This window comes from Gadus morhua, chromosome 16 (genome assembly GCF_902167405.1).
Source record: "Gadus morhua chromosome 16, gadMor3.0, whole genome shotgun sequence".
Classification (NCBI taxonomy): domain Eukaryota; kingdom Metazoa; phylum Chordata; class Actinopteri; order Gadiformes; family Gadidae; genus Gadus; species Gadus morhua.
In genome coordinates this window covers 3,544,519-3,559,518 of record NC_044063.1, presented here as the reverse complement: position 1 = coordinate 3,559,518, position 15,000 = coordinate 3,544,519, and the positions used below count along the sequence as shown (strand labels likewise).

General features: G+C 46.2%; 2 protein-coding genes across 4 annotated transcripts in view; one reads left to right on the top strand and one right to left on the bottom strand.

Moving 5' to 3' along the window:
* egfem1 (EGF-like and EMI domain containing 1) overlaps positions 1-15,000 on the bottom strand; it is a 56,906-nt gene that overhangs the window by 19,250 nt on the left and 22,656 nt on the right. For all 3 annotated transcript variants that reach the window (XM_030380077.1, XM_030380076.1, XM_030380078.1), the window contains exons 11-21: positions 14,862-14,984; positions 14,340-14,462; positions 13,867-14,127; positions 12,965-13,096; positions 10,723-10,851; positions 10,451-10,579; positions 5,543-5,677; positions 5,169-5,303; positions 3,969-4,094; positions 3,468-3,599; positions 2,808-2,939 (exon numbers count right to left, since the gene is read on the bottom strand). In XM_030380077.1, coding sequence (XP_030235937.1) covers positions 2,808-2,939; positions 3,468-3,599; positions 3,969-4,094; positions 5,169-5,303; positions 5,543-5,677; positions 10,451-10,579; positions 10,723-10,851; positions 12,965-13,096; positions 13,867-14,127; positions 14,340-14,462; positions 14,862-14,984 — 1,557 coding nt within the window. The remainder of the gene's footprint in view (positions 1-2,807; positions 2,940-3,467; positions 3,600-3,968; positions 4,095-5,168; positions 5,304-5,542; positions 5,678-10,450; positions 10,580-10,722; positions 10,852-12,964; positions 13,097-13,866; positions 14,128-14,339; positions 14,463-14,861; positions 14,985-15,000) is intronic.
* Positions 5,684-10,438, top strand: LOC115560679 (EH domain-containing protein 2). The gene is made up of 6 exons (XM_030380161.1): positions 5,684-6,582; positions 6,857-7,033; positions 7,216-7,313; positions 7,854-8,266; positions 8,598-8,762; positions 9,101-10,438. The coding sequence occupies exons 1-6, from the start codon at positions 6,362-6,364 to the stop codon at positions 9,671-9,673; spliced, it is 1,647 nt and encodes a 548-aa protein (XP_030236021.1). The 5' UTR covers positions 5,684-6,361; the 3' UTR covers positions 9,674-10,438.

The following is a 15,000-nucleotide window of genomic DNA, read 5'->3' as shown; positions in this document are numbered from 1 at the left end:
TGGGCCATTAAGGTGTTATGACTAGGGATACGAAGCGACGCTCCGGTGGGACGCGCGCGCGTGATTTACAGTGTGGCCCGTGTGCCGCGAAGGTGGTTAACTTTCTGCGGCTGGTAGTACGGTGACGGTAAATCTTTCAGCTTGTAATAACATGAGACCACTTCTCGTCAAAAAAGATCCGAAAAATCAAGATACAATACGTCAGGTTGTCAGGACTAAGTGAGCGCCGTCGGTGTGTCTTTGTACTCTTGAAACATGTCTGGAGGGCTTCGTGTGCTGTCATTACCGAACGGGACGGAACCGTCCTTTCCATGAGGAGATCATACAAAGAGTACAGGAGATTTTGGAAATTCAACAGCACAACTTTTGGTTCCCTTGCTTTGAAGTGTATTGTATATCCTAGGAGTCGACAGACGTACATGGGACAAACTTGGCCATAACATACATAACATAATTTAATCAGAGGAATGTCGCCCTCCAGAGGACATATAAAAGTATGGCAGTGTTACAAATACCAAGTCAAGATTGATTTTAAATTGGCTTTGGAAGCATAGCCTATCTATGACAGCCTAAACAGTAGTACGTTGATTAAAAAAGATACATTTTTCAATAGAAGGTTGAAGTTATTTCCTCGGTATAGGCTATTAAAAGGTGCGAAGAAATAAAGGTCCTCTTTTCATCTAAAAAAAATAGGTTTATTATTTAATCATATTATTAAAATATTTAAATACAATTCAAAAGCTTTAATCGCTTTTGACATATTATTATTTTATGGAGCAGGATTGGACATAACAATCGTACCTGAAAGTACATTCATCTATTTCTTCCTCCACCTCACTAGACTGGAGCAGCACGAGTAAACCTACACTTGTTATCATTTGTGAGTAGCTAGCAATCCTTCATGGCTCAACAAAGAAATAACCAACCTTAAAAATGTCAACACCTCATTTAGTTTCATGCAACACATTTTACTGCAAATGGGGCCCGGTCAGCTTTGAAAATATTGAATTGTATTTTGGTGATTTTTCAGTCAAACACAGACAAATGATGCGAAAATGGTGCTACCCCTACCTATGGCAAAACAAATCTGAAGTGGGGGGGCCTCTTTAGATCTGTGGTCTGGAAATACTCTGCTCTTATTTCTTATGTTTGATAGATAATGTTATTTAATCTAACAGAATGGTTTCAAAACAAGATTTCAGATTTTACGAGGACCCTAAAAATATAAATAAAAAATGAAGCTAAATGTCTATGGCTTTTGTTTTTCAACTAACTCAGAAAACGTTACAACAACTTCAAAATACACTCTGCATCCGTGTTGGTTTTTTCTGAAGTTTTGTCAATTGGAAGTTAATTTTGTTGCTATGGATCCATGGCTGAAAATTGATCCACTGTCCGTTGCATTTAACCCCATCTGAGGAGCACTGGGCCACCACAGCGTGGCCAAGGGATTGACTCTACTTCTTAAGGCCAGTTTGAGAACTAGATACCCAGCAGATATAAACTGCTGTTGCACGGGAGAACTCACATTACTACTCATGTAACGGTCACCCTCTGGGCTCAGACCCAACACCTTATTTCTATGATTCAGCTAACCATATCCATTTCAGACCAAAGTGTTGGAAAGGTAATGCCCTGAAGGCTGAATGCTTCACCCCAAGTTTATCTCAGACCAAAACATGAGGCGGGTGGAGAGGCATACAGTGAACAAAAGAGTCGCTGATGACCGTGTGGCTCCAAGGGGAAATCATGTTCAGAGATTGTGCATTCGGAACTTCTTGATTAATTATACGTTTACACTTCTATGAGACCTGTGTATCAAAATATTACGGACAGGATAGACCTCATAGTTAAGGTGTTTCACTTCGAGGTGGAGCTGCTCAATCTAGAAAGTAATAGTTATAGTAATACTACATTTTTGAGTAGTCTTCAGTGTAATATTGATTGCTAGCTTTGATTGTTCCTAGCTTTGCATGTACAACTCATTTTCCATACAAAGTGTGACCCCAAATTACTAACGGTGGGGGACAGGACAGTGTGGTGGCTAGCATATTCTACGCATGGCAAAATAGTTCTGGGTTCGATTCCCGAAGTCCGCAGCATGGCTTTAGGCATCATATAAGTTGGACAACCTGTATGTGTATTAACTAGAGCTGTCAGTTAAATGCGTTATTAACGACGTTAACGCAAACCAAATTTAACGGCGTTAAAAAAAATTATCGCGCGATTAACGCAATTATTTTATAGAAAAAAAAAAAGAAAAAAGTTGGCTCAAAACAAAGAAGCAGTAGCCTGACTGCTATGTTCAAATGACATTTGTTCAAAGCAGTCGTTTAATTACACTATAGGCTCTTTTTTTGTATCGTCCTGTTTTGATCAGTGTATATGCCAATGTTGTTATCAATAAAAAATCATTTGCACAAGGCAAGCCGATGCACTTCACCATGTTGATAAGAGAATTAAAATGAGAAGAATTATGGGACAAAAAAGTCAAGGGATATTTAGCATAGAAAAAGAATTTGCGATTAATCGCGATTAATTAAAAACTATGACATTAATGCGATTAATCAAAATTAAATATTTTAATCGCTTGACAGCTCTAGTATTAACTGTAAGCTGCTTTCTATAAAAGTGTCAGCTAAATTACTAAATAGTATAATTTAATTATGTTTATTCACGATTCAAGATTTCATTGGATTCAAAAGTAATTTTAAGAAACATCTTTGCTGTCAGCAAATAGGCTGAAATTAACATCGACCACTAGATGGCAGCATTCCCAACACTACAACACAAGTTAAACATCTTACTTTGTTCACAGTTGTCTCCAGTGTAGCCAGCATCACACGAACACAGACCGCTTACAGGGTCACAGCCCACCGAGTTTTCTCCACACTGGCATTTACTGGCACAACCAAGGCCCCAGTGGCCAGCCTCACACACTGGGGAAACAAGGGAAAGAGAATAATGCAAAATAACAAAATATTATGTAGACCTGACATGCTTAAACTCGAACACGAATTTAAAATGATTGTACTGTGCAAAATTAAAGTAACCCAATAGTAGGCCTTTATATTGCACATTGTGCAGTCACAGTTATTTTGCCAGGAGGACAGACAGATTGTCCAAGGGTTACAAATGATACAGGAGTGGTAGGAGCGCTGCATTAGACAACATGATCCATGATAGCCTCGGGACACTCTGTTGATTAGACAAAGCTTATAGCACTTTCCACAGAAAGTAAGTAGCAAAAAACAGTCTGCACTAGAGCAGACCTCAAATTCGATGTAAACAATGTTTTGTAATGATATCAATCACTTCCTCGTGCCAAAGTTCTAATGAAAACAATTTCACTCTGGTTCGTCCATCACGTTCTTTGGCAACATTTTCATGAATCGTGGTATTTTATAAAATATTATTATATTTGCGATCTGCATCCCCTTTTTTGATGTGTTTCTTAACAAACTCACCGTCTTGGCAGAGCGTTCTAGCAAAGCCTGGTCGACAATCACAGACCCCAGTTTGTTTGTTGCAGGAGCCGCCGTTTTCACAGGAACTACAAAGTGACCGGCACTTCAACCCCCAGAAACCATCTGGGCAGTCTGTGGAAAGAGGAAAAGATATCTATTGATTTTAATTGAATGGTATGCTTTTTAAATATGAAAGTATCTACATAGGCATGTGTATTGTTTTGGATTTTGCTTTATTGTGGGACTCTCCCATATGTGCTCAAATTCTTCAGATTGTTTCTACTCAAACAACAATAAATATGCGGTCTGACCCTGCTTTGAGCCCCCTAGCTTTTGCAAAGAAAAATAAACAAACAAGTTATTGATGACACTATTTGTATTAAATCATTACCATTCTTTTTGGTTTAGCAAAATAAAGGGATTACACCTGGGGACATCAGATCATGTCAAAAGTATCGAGAACGATCAGCATCATGAGTTGATTGTTTAGGTTAAAGTTACCTTGCTGACAGGCCGGGCCTGTCTTCCCAGCAGGACAGTCACACAGGCCAGCCACAGGATCGCAGGAGGAGCCTCCACAGTCACAGCTCAGACTGCAGTTCTCCCCAAACTGTCCTGCATTGCAGTCTACACAACACACGTGAACATCACTAATGCAACTGATAAAACACATTCTGTATACACAATCAAACCCCATTTAAATATAAAACAAGGGAATCAGAGTAAATTAGTAGGCCCACATGGCCACAGTACAGCAGAGAGTGATGCAACACAATGCACTAGAATCCGAGCCAAGACCGAAGCAAACACAATAATTGATTGGGAATGGGGAGCTTCTTACAAATAGTTTGTTTGATGCCAATAAACTCTGAAGTAGCATTTAAATGAAGGATTATTGTCTAAACAAAAGATAAGGAACACTAAGGGAACAGAACCCAGTGAAAGCTAATGGTAAGCGTTTTGTAGAAGCAGAAGGCTAAGGTTAGGTCACCCCTGAGGGACATTAAGTTATGTGGGTTTAACAGAGGCTGGGCTACAGAGCGAGAGAGAGAGAGAGAGAGAGAGAGAGAGAGAGAGAGAGAGAGAGAGAGAGAGAGAGAGAGAGAGAGAGAGAGAGAGAGAAAGCTGGCTCACTGTATTGTTCTATCAGCCAACAAAGCTGCCAGAAGAGGTCTTATGAGACCAACACTTGTTTTCCATTGTTGAACTTTCATACAAGAATACAGGAACATCAACTCAGTGTTTTTCTGCAGCTCTCTCCGTATAGTGTTCATGCCTATTCATACCCATAAGTTAGTTTCCCAGCGTCTTTTCTTTAATCTTTAGTTTGGAACCGAATCCCTGAATCCCTTCAAAGCACTGATAATATTCTGCACAACACCTTTTGGAAGACAAAAAGGGAACTGTGTGTGTGTGTGTGTGTGTGTGTGTGTGTGTGTGTGTGTGTGTGTGTGTGTGTGTGTGTGTGTGTGTGTGTGTGTGTGTGTGTGTGTGTGTGTGTGTGTGTGTGTGTGTGTGTGTGTGCATGCATGTGAATGTAAAATATAGTGTACAGATATTGGATATATCTCCTCACTTACATATTCCGCTAACATATTCCTTGAATGGGCACAGTTGACGAGATAATAGCAGGACCAAAACACAATATATAACAATTCAAACCCACGTAACTCCACGAACCAACACACCAGTGAGCCTCACCCAGTTGGCACCCGTCCCCGTGCAGTCCTGCCGGACATTTCCGCTCGCACTCCCCGCTCGCCCGGTCACATGACCCGCCACCTGGACACTCGCACCGCTGCTCACAGCCGGGCCCGAAGGAGCCCGGCTCACACTCTGTGAAGACACGGAAAGAGTGAAGGATTAAAATCAAGTACAGCCAAAGGACTCGCATGACTTCAACAAACGCGCAGAGCTTGTTCACCTGCGTTGCCTTAACCATCACCGGCCCCGAGACGGCCTCCTGCTGATGCAGGTGTGGTAATTCATTGATAAGTTATATCATTCTTTCAACGCTACGGCGATAAGGGTCGAAAAAACACTCGGGAGAGGGGTCAGGGGAGCGGTGAGCTCACCTCTCTGGCACCGCGGGCCTCGGTATCCGGCCTTGCACCGACACGTCCCCCTTCTGGGATCACAGCCGCTGGAGCCCTTCAGGTCACAGTCGCATTCCCTGGAGCAGGCCGCCCCGTGGGTCCACCTGGGGCACGCTGTGGGAGGCAACCCAGGGTACAGGCCCCGGTCAGACACATGCGTGCACCGCCCACGTGCACGCATGTGTCTCTTTATGCAGGCGTCGTGTTATGTTGACCTTAATTAAGAGTGTTTGTGTGTTCAATCCGGGGATGGGTGAATGGAATCAAATGCATTTTTTGGGACGTGGATTGCTTGTTGTTACAGGACTGAATAAGGATAACAACTGTATACCAAAGACGTTATTGTACTATCGTGTTACTTGCAAGGCAAGCAATCCCCCCCCATCCTAATCCGTTCAATCCTCAGCCTGCTCGAGGGGTTCAGGGGGAATCTACCGACACCCAGTCGCCGGCCAAGAGTGTCCCTCTCCTCGGCAATAAACCGTGTGAGGAGTGAACCCAACCACACCCGGTCCCGCCTGACGCTGGCCCTGTTTTTGTTAGGTACAGCTGTGGTCTCCAGTTACACCCTCTCCGCCCTCCACGTGTTCAACAGCAGGGGATGCACCAGACAGCTGTGAGGTCCTGGTACTGCAGCAGCAGCTCTCCCTCTCCATCTCAGCATCATCGTGCTCGGCTCAGTCCCCGTCCCAGAGCCCTCAAAACCCGGACCCGTCGACGAGAGAGAGAAACATAGCGCTTTCAGGGCCGAGGGGGGGAAACGCTTGACGGCAGCAGCAGCAGCAGCAGCAGTGGACCATGACTCTCCGCTGGTTCAGGAACAGCCCTCAGGCGCTGGAGGACGTGAGGGTGGTGACGGAGGAGATGAAGAACCTGTACTACAAGCGGCTCCTGCCTGTGGAGAAGCACTCGTCCTTCAGCCAGTTCCACTCGCCCAGCTATGAGGATGCAGACTTTGACAACAAGCCCATGGTGCTGGTGATGGGGCAGTACTCCACGGGGAAGACCACTTTCATCAAGTGAGGATCGCTTTCTCGTTATATTAATTAATATGTGATGAGACCTGATTTATAGAGTCAGGCGTGCTTCATTTTACATTGCTTGATGGCTTTCTGTTTTGGTTCAAATCATCATGAGAATGCCTCTATATATTTGTGTGTGTGTGTGTGTGTGTGTGTGTGTGTGTGTGTGTGTGTGTGTGTGTGTGTGTGTGTGTGTGTGTGTGTGTGTGTGTGTGTGTGTGTGTTTGTGTGCCGTGCGTGCGTGCGTGTGTGCGTTTTGTGTGCCTCATAGGTACCTCATAGAACAAGACTTCCCTGGCAGCCGGGTGGGGCCAGAACCCACCACCGATTGTTTCACAGCCATTATGCACGGGGAGTCTGAGGGCATCATCCCTGGGAACGCTCTCACCATGGATCCAAAGAAGCCCTTCAGGAACCTCGAACCCTTCGGGAATGCCTTTCTAAACAGGTGATGGAATGTGGGACCGCCATAGGATTACCAAAGCAAACCCTGGATGGTTTGGGATTTTCTTTCTCCAGCTTTGGCACGGCTGGGAATGTTTCAGCCGTTCGACCAAAACCGATGGTGAACCACAATGTGGAGTTCTGTCTAAAAGGTTTGGTGCTGTGTTCTTTGGAATTCCCCGACAGATTTCAGTGTGCTCAGCTGCCCAATCAGGTCCTGGAGAACATCAGCATCATAGACACGCCAGGCATTCTCACCGCGGCCAAGAGAAGATTGAGTCGAGGTGAGGCAACCCAAAGCAATAAAGTGACTGTGCTTTTCTCCTTCTTCTCATCCATCATAATTTAAAGGTTTACTTCTAAAAACCAGATAACATAACAATATCTAGCTACACTCACTAAGACTTTGGAAAATGTTTGGCTTATAACTCACAAAGAGAAGAGTTTAAGCGTGTGTATGACGTGTATGGACCATGAGAACACCGCTTTTTCTTCAGCAAAGCCATGATTTGTCTGAGCCCAGGGCAGACAGGGTGGCGATGATGACGAGAAGGGTTGGCTACGGATATGTATGCACAAGCTCATCGCCAGGCACACTGTTCTTTATTGTCTCACCATGGACGTATCCATCCCTGGGTGTAACCCCAAAATACCTTCCCACTCTGGAGGTCCACTGGGACTCGTATTCATATATGTCTTGGAGCGCTGACAGAGAGAGAGAGAGACACATTACATTCGTGATGATGCGTTAAATCAGAAAAACCTGTTCCCCTCCTCCAACATCGGTCCCTAACCCTACCCCTAAACCCCCCTCTGCTCCCCAGGATATGACTTCCCGGCGGTACTGCGGTGGTTCGCCGAGCGCGTGGACCGCATCATCCTCCTGTTCGACGCCCACAAGCTGGACTTCTCCGACGAGCTGACGCGCGCCTTCCTGTCCCTGCGGGGCTACGAGGACAAGCTGCGCGTGGTGCTGAACAAGGCCGACCGCGTGGACTCCCAGCAGCTGATGCGCATGTACGGCGCCCTCATGTGGTCACTGGGCAAAGTGTTCCTGACGCCCGAGGTGCTTCGGGTGTACGTGGGGTCCTTCTGGTCCGAGCCGCGGCGCGCCTGCGACCACTACCAGCTGCTGGAGGTGGAGGAGGAGGACCTGCTGGCGGACATCCGGAACCTCCCGCGGAACGCCGCCGTGCGCAAGCTCAACGACCTGGTGAAGAGGGCCCGTCTGGTCAGGGTGAGGGCCCCTGGCTCTGAAGCCTGGATATCTCCATTGAACCCTGGACCAATCAGAGTGGCCGCTGTTTTGTGATCTGTGATAAATTAAGGGAAACTGAGGGATGTTAAACATCTCTCCGATGTCAACCCTTAATTGGGTCGATGGTATTATAACTCTACTTTGTACGTTTGTCATCAGCACAATGTCATTGGCATATACAGTACAGTTTACTTTTGTGCGTGTGCGTCGATCATGAATCGATCATCATCGTCTCCATTGCTCATCTGATGATAATATGTCGTTTGAGTCGGCCTCATCGTGACCCGCTCCTCCTCCTCCCACATCCCAGGCTCATGCACACATCATCGGCTACTTGAAGCGGGAGATGCCCTCCATCTTCTGCAAGGACTCAAAGAAGCACAGCCTGATCTACCAGCTCCCTGTGATCTTCACCAAGATCCAGCAGGAGCACCACGTCCCTGCCGGGGACTTCCCTGACTGCACCAAGATGCAGGTACCGTCATCGGTGGTGCAATAGTCTCATATAATGTGTTTGAATCAAGTCGTATTATCTGTCCACACTTTACTCCAAACAATCAACTCTGCAGTTTTTTCAGAAACTTGCTGTTGCAACACATTTTGAAGTTGCTCCAATTTTAAGCGTATGCTTAGATTATTCTCACTATGAATAAATTGGTTTCCGATATGACTGACTACATGTCAACTTTAAATGTCAATGTGTGCCCACGTGAATCATTAACAAGAGGTAACAATTAACAACTGGCGACGGTTTCAGTGATGCCCTTTTAAAAAACAATCCACCTCCGACTCAACGACCTCTCTGCCTTCCAGGAGCGGCTCCTAAGCCAAGACTTCTCCAAGTTCAAGGCGCTCAAGCCGAGCCTCATGGTCTCCTTGGACAAGCTGCTGTCCACCGACATCGCCAAGCTGATGCCGCTGCTCCAGAAGCAGGAACCCAAGAAGAAGAGCCTCCCTGGGGTGCTGGACGGGGAGTTCCTGGGGACCTTCAGGAGGGAACACTTCCAGAGACATCCCTTCAAGGAACGTCCCGCCGGCGAGGACGAGAGCGGCGAGAAAGACCCGGGCAGCGGCTGGGTGGTGGAGAGGCTCAAGCCAAAATACGACGAGATCTTCTTCAGCCTGTGCCCGCGCGACGGCAAGGTGAGCGGCACCAAGGCCAAGGAGTGGATGATGAACACCAAGCTGCCCAGCTCCGTGCTGGCCCACATCTGGAGGCTGGCCGACCTGGACTCTGACGGCGCGCTGGACAACGAGGAGTTTGCCCTGGCCATGCACCTGATCGAGGGCAAGGTGGAGGGGCACTGGCTGCCCAGAGAGCTGCCCCCTCACCTCGTGCCCCCCTCCAAACGACTTTGTGAGAGCGAGGAGGAAGAAGGTGTTTGATTGGATGATCGTTTTTTTATATTTCTTGTTGTTGTAGTGTGTGCAATTAAGTAATTGTTTGACTTGGTACGAATTGTATTTAATAATCAAAAGTATGTTTGAATAAGTGTAAAAACACATGGAAATAAGAACCATTGAGTTACCTTAGAATGAGCCACTTATTAAACACATAGGGAAAGGGCCTTCTTTCACGGTGCTGGCCATGTTTCACAAACAATTTTCTACAGTGGCCCAGAATGGACAAAAAACGTCAAAACGGTGAAGAGGACGCTGTTAATCGCTATCCTACTTAAGGTAAGGTAAGGTATGAACCATAGTTTTACCGACTAAATAGTTTAGTTTTACAGACTTTTATACATTTCAGCTTTAACTCTGGCAATGTTTTGCAGATGACATGTACTTGATAAAGTACTTGAAAAAACGTATATCCATGGTTCCATAATTCCCAGAAAAGTGGGTGTTGTAAAATTTCTTTCAGGTTTCTACTTCAGTCTCATCACGTGTTCTATGTAATAATATCACAAATTAATCCATACGGTCCATATACCAATAACATGCATGCAAGACTTCTAACTACGTTGGCTGTTTGTCTGCATATTTAATAAAAAAAACTTTGACAATAACTTTTATGAACCACATTTACCTCAACACCCACGGTCTCTGGGCCGTGGGTGTCGGCTAATATTAGCGATCAGACCGTCGGCGTCTGTTACGGTTTCACCGGCCAGCAGACGGTGCCCATGGCTCCGTGACCTCCCACACACAGAGCGTACTCACGCAGGTGGCAGAACCGCCCGTACAGTCCCGGCGAGCACAAGCAGGATCCAAACACACGGTGGCAGTGTCCGTTGTTGGGACAGTTGCATTTCCTCAGACAGAGCCTCCCAAAGTGACCGCTCTGACAACCTGTGAGAAGACAGAACCAGCACTCACTGTTACACCCTCCTGTCTAACACATGTCACCTTAATGATCAGGTTTCTCTTTCCTCTATTCACTTTTTTTCGTTTCTTAATGCATCCGTGTGTGTGTGCGTGTGGTGTGTACCAACCATCTTCACACAACAGGCCTTGAACTCCAGTTGGGCACAAACAGCTACCCGTCCCTGGGTCGCAGGAGCCGCCGTTCTGACAGCGACACAGACCGTTACAGGCCTGGCCGTAGGTGCCCTGGGGGCACGCTGTGGAACAACACACCAAGCATGGTCAACACTCAAATTTGCTCGCGTCAACATTTTTGTTTTTTGTTTTGCATCGGTAAAGTCATTGAAGATCATCTGGTTTGTGTATGAATTGTGAAATCAATGGACCAAAGCAGACAAACATGCTGAGTCGAAGTCTTCATCACTGTTGTTCACTCGAGGCAGAATGACCAAGAAAAAAATGAGGAAGTCTCTCACTACAATAGAGGACATTATGCCTACAACATACAATTCCAATTGTGCAATACTTTGCAAAAACAAAGCCTCGGGCTACTGTTGTGGGTTTCCCCTGCAAATTGAATCATCCCAATATGTTTACATTGAACAACAGTGCAATTGGTACCAGGTACAGATACATGTTTCTTCCTGGGGGTCAGGTAGTCTCGTGGAGCTTGTTTTACTAATTAACACATGACATCACTTGTTCCTCCCAGATTAGCAAGAATCATGGGGTGGATGGCTGGCCTAATTGATATGATGCTCACATTGTATTTCAATTAGAAAGACTGCTATCTTTCCCTGAGAAAAAAGGACAACAGACTAAATATTAAGAGTTGCTTCAGGAAGGAGTAATGTTCCAGAGGGAGAGAGAGGAGTCGACCACTTCACGGTTCATCCTGTGCTTATGTGTGCTCTCGCTTAATCTCCCTGCCCTTGTAAGCAGTTATGACATGGCGCAGACGGTCCTTAAGGCTGTGCTCCGGACCCCTTCCAGAACATTCCATCGTTCTCACAGACCATGTCACACCATCTCCGACACATCTTGAAAACGTCTCTGTACGCGTATCAAATTACCCTGAAGGAAGGGTGGTTATATTCATTAATATCTTCTGGGATGATATCGCATCACCGATTGATTCGAGGGTCATAAATATATTTACCGGGAATCACTGGACACATGTGTTATCCTTGATAAATGTGTGACTTTTTATTAACATCCTGTAAATTATACGATGTCCTGTATTTTCCCTCCTGACCTCTGTTCTGACCGTCTATATTTTAAATACTCAATAACGGCCCTCTGTGTGGAGTGAATCCTCTCATCACTGCTACACTGCCGAGCTGTAAGTCTTTATGGCCCGTAAAAAGGGTCCTTTCTCACGCCGGCTCAGGTGGGACAGGGCTGTAAACCACCGTACCTCCGTGAGAACCCTGATCTCTTCTCCAGGATGATGTAGTTGTGATGTACTTTTGCTTCTTACTGGCGGGCTGTGCCAATTCCATGTCCATGCCTCGGGGCTTATTGCTCTTCTCCTTTGCCTCACAATGTGGCCCATGTCAGAATTGCATCAGCGTGCCACAGGAGCGTGTTCACCGAAACATGTGATCTGTCATGTTTCTAATGGGCTTATCCCCATATGGTTTGCTTCTCATGATTTCGAGCATCAAGTTCAGCGCAAAGGCAGCCATTCATCAAAGTATCTGGTTGGAAACAACGGGGGAGTCTCTCTCTCTCTCTCTCTCTCTCTCTCTCTCTCTCTCTCTCTCTCTCTCTCTCTCTCTCTCTCTCTCCCTCTCTCTCCTAGCCCTGGATGATGTCTTGGCCTGGGGGGCGGGGGGGGGGGTCTAGTAGGGTCTAGTAGGGTCTCTCGCTCTCGGCCATGGGGTTTCTCCAGTGGCAGACAGATTGATTCCCCCGGTGCCTCCATGCGGTGGAGCCAATAAACAACGGACCAGACTCCTAGACAGACCGTGATACACAGCCCTAGAGACACACACGCATGCATGCATAAGCCCGCACGTGCACGAACACGGGCAGCAGATCTTCTTACAATAGCCCACATGGTGACGGATATCTCTCAGAGGCGCATCCGATCTTTGTGTGTGTGTGTGTGTGTGTGTGCTCGTGTGTGTATGTGTGTGCGTGTGTGTGTGTGTGTGTGTGTGTGCTTGTGTGTGTATGTTTGTGTGTGAGTGTGCGGTGTTCTTATGTGTGTGTGTGTGTGTGTGCGCAGTGTGCTGTATGTGTGTGTGTGTGTGTAAATATGTACATGGTGTTCTCTGAGTGTGTGTGTGCAGTGTGCATATGTGTGTATCATAGGTCTTAGTACAACTATAGCTTGTTTGTATGCAGATCCGAAGAGGGGCTTACTCTGATTGCAGGTGGTCCCGGTCCATCCAGGTGTGCAGTCACAGCGGTCTCTGTCTGCACTGCACACGGCCCCGTTCATGCAGTCGTCACAGCTCAGTCCACAGTCCGGCCCGAAGGATCCCCCCAGGCACACTGGGAGAGGGGGTTCAGAGTCACCCACTGAATGTCTAGTTTAAAGTCAGGCCACGCCAAGCGTCCCGTCTCTTAGTCAACTTCACAATAACCACAATTGAAGTCATTAAAGGCTATGAAACAGTAGCATGATAACAAAAACAATATATATATATATATATATATTATATATATATATATTAGTGCTGTCCATTAAACGCGTTATTAACGGCGTTAACGCAAACCAATTTTAACAGCGTTAATTTTTTTATTGTGCGATTAACGCAATTTATTATTATTTATTTTTTATATATATTTTTTTTAAGCTCAAAACAAAGAAGCAGTAGCCTGACTGCTATGTTCAAGGAAGTATGTTTGTATGTTCATCGTTTAATCGCACTATAGGCATTTTTTTTGTATCGTCCTGTTTTGATCAGTATATGCCAAGCCGATGCACTTCTCCATGTTGATAAGAGCATTAAAATGAGAAAAATTAATGGGACAAAGAAATCAAGGGATATTTAGCATAGAAACAAGATTTGCGATTAATCACGATTACTCGCGATTAATCGTGAGTTAACTATGGCATTAATACGATTAATCGCGATTAAATATTTTATATTTATCGCTTGAAAGCACTAATATATATATATATATATATATGCAACAAAGAAATTCCTAAAAAAATACTATGACTAAAACATGAATGTGCATAATGCAACATTTGCAGTTCAACATGAAGATCTCCCAGCTGTTTCCTGATCCCGTAGCGGGCGTGTGCGGCACTGTACCTATTTGGCTGACCAGCCTGAGTTCTCCCACATGCGCGGAAGCTGCTTCTTCGTCGTCATCGTAATCGTCATCATGGCCCTCGCCGCCATGGCCGCCGCCGCCGCCGCTGTCGGCGCTGTACGGTGAGTGAAGGGCTGCGGTGTACTGGAGGAGCTGTGGAGGCCGACGGAACAGCAGGCCTGGAACCCTGTGGACCTCCTCGTCTTCATCCACCTCATCGCCTTCGTCCTCCTCCTCCCCGAAATCCCTGCCGTAAAGAGCTAAACAAGAACAAACAAACGACGAATTCAACATCATTTTGGTGATTCCAAAATGGTTCATGGAACCAAAATGTTTGTAAAACACCGTTAACTATAATCCTCTGCAGCTGAACTGGTGTACCATAGCATTGCATTAAAACTGTCAGAGTTATCATGCATTGGAAGACGCTGTAAGCTGAGTCCGTCCACCAAAGGGTCGTGTGGGTACTCACGCGTGCAGGAGCGCTTGTCCTGCTCCAGACGGAAGCCCGGGCGGCAGAAGCACTCGTACGAACCCCAGGCGCTCACGCAGTAGTGCTCACAGCCGGCGGTCTGGGACAGACACTGGTCCACTACTGAGGTGACAGTGGAAACAAGGGGTGCCTAAATGACATGTTACTGTAGTCACTGTCAGTAGCTTTGGATAAAGTCTGAATAAATACTGAGCAAAAAAAACAAGAAGCACGATTTCATGTGTAAATATAAAGACCCTCTCTCCTCAAATATGTTTCGAAACGTTGCTTTTGTATGTACACCCAAGGAACATCGAAACATGGTTAACGTTAGATTTTCGAGCTAATATAGAACGCACGCGCGGTATTATGTTTAACCAACAATGCATCACACTTTACAAATCCTTTGACACGCTGACACATCCTCTTGCATACATCAGACAGGATTACAAAACACGGATAAAAGGGGCTAGAAGGTCTACCGTGTAATGTGGCACATCACCGCAGACCCGCGTCTCTTACCGTCGCAGCCGCAGCCGTCTGGGCTCGGCCTGTGTCCCGCACTGCAGCTGCACTCGTAGCCCCCGGGGTAGTTCCTGCACAGCTGGCTGCAGCAGCTCTCCCCGTTCACACACTCATCGCTGTCTGGGAGGGGAGGGGG

Bases quoted from the DNA above. Each gene is read 5' to 3' on its own strand.
- LOC115560679 (XM_030380161.1), top strand. From the start codon at position 6,362: ATGACTCTCCGCTGGTTCAGGAACAGCCCTCAGGCGCTGGAGGACGTG. The intron at 7,034-7,215 runs GTGATGGAATGT...ATTCCCCGACAG, and splicing joins GGGAATGCCTTTCTAAACAG to ATTTCAGTGTGCTCAGCTGC. The intron at 7,314-7,853 runs GTGAGGCAACCC...TCTGCTCCCCAG, and splicing joins CAAGAGAAGATTGAGTCGAG to GATATGACTTCCCGGCGGTA.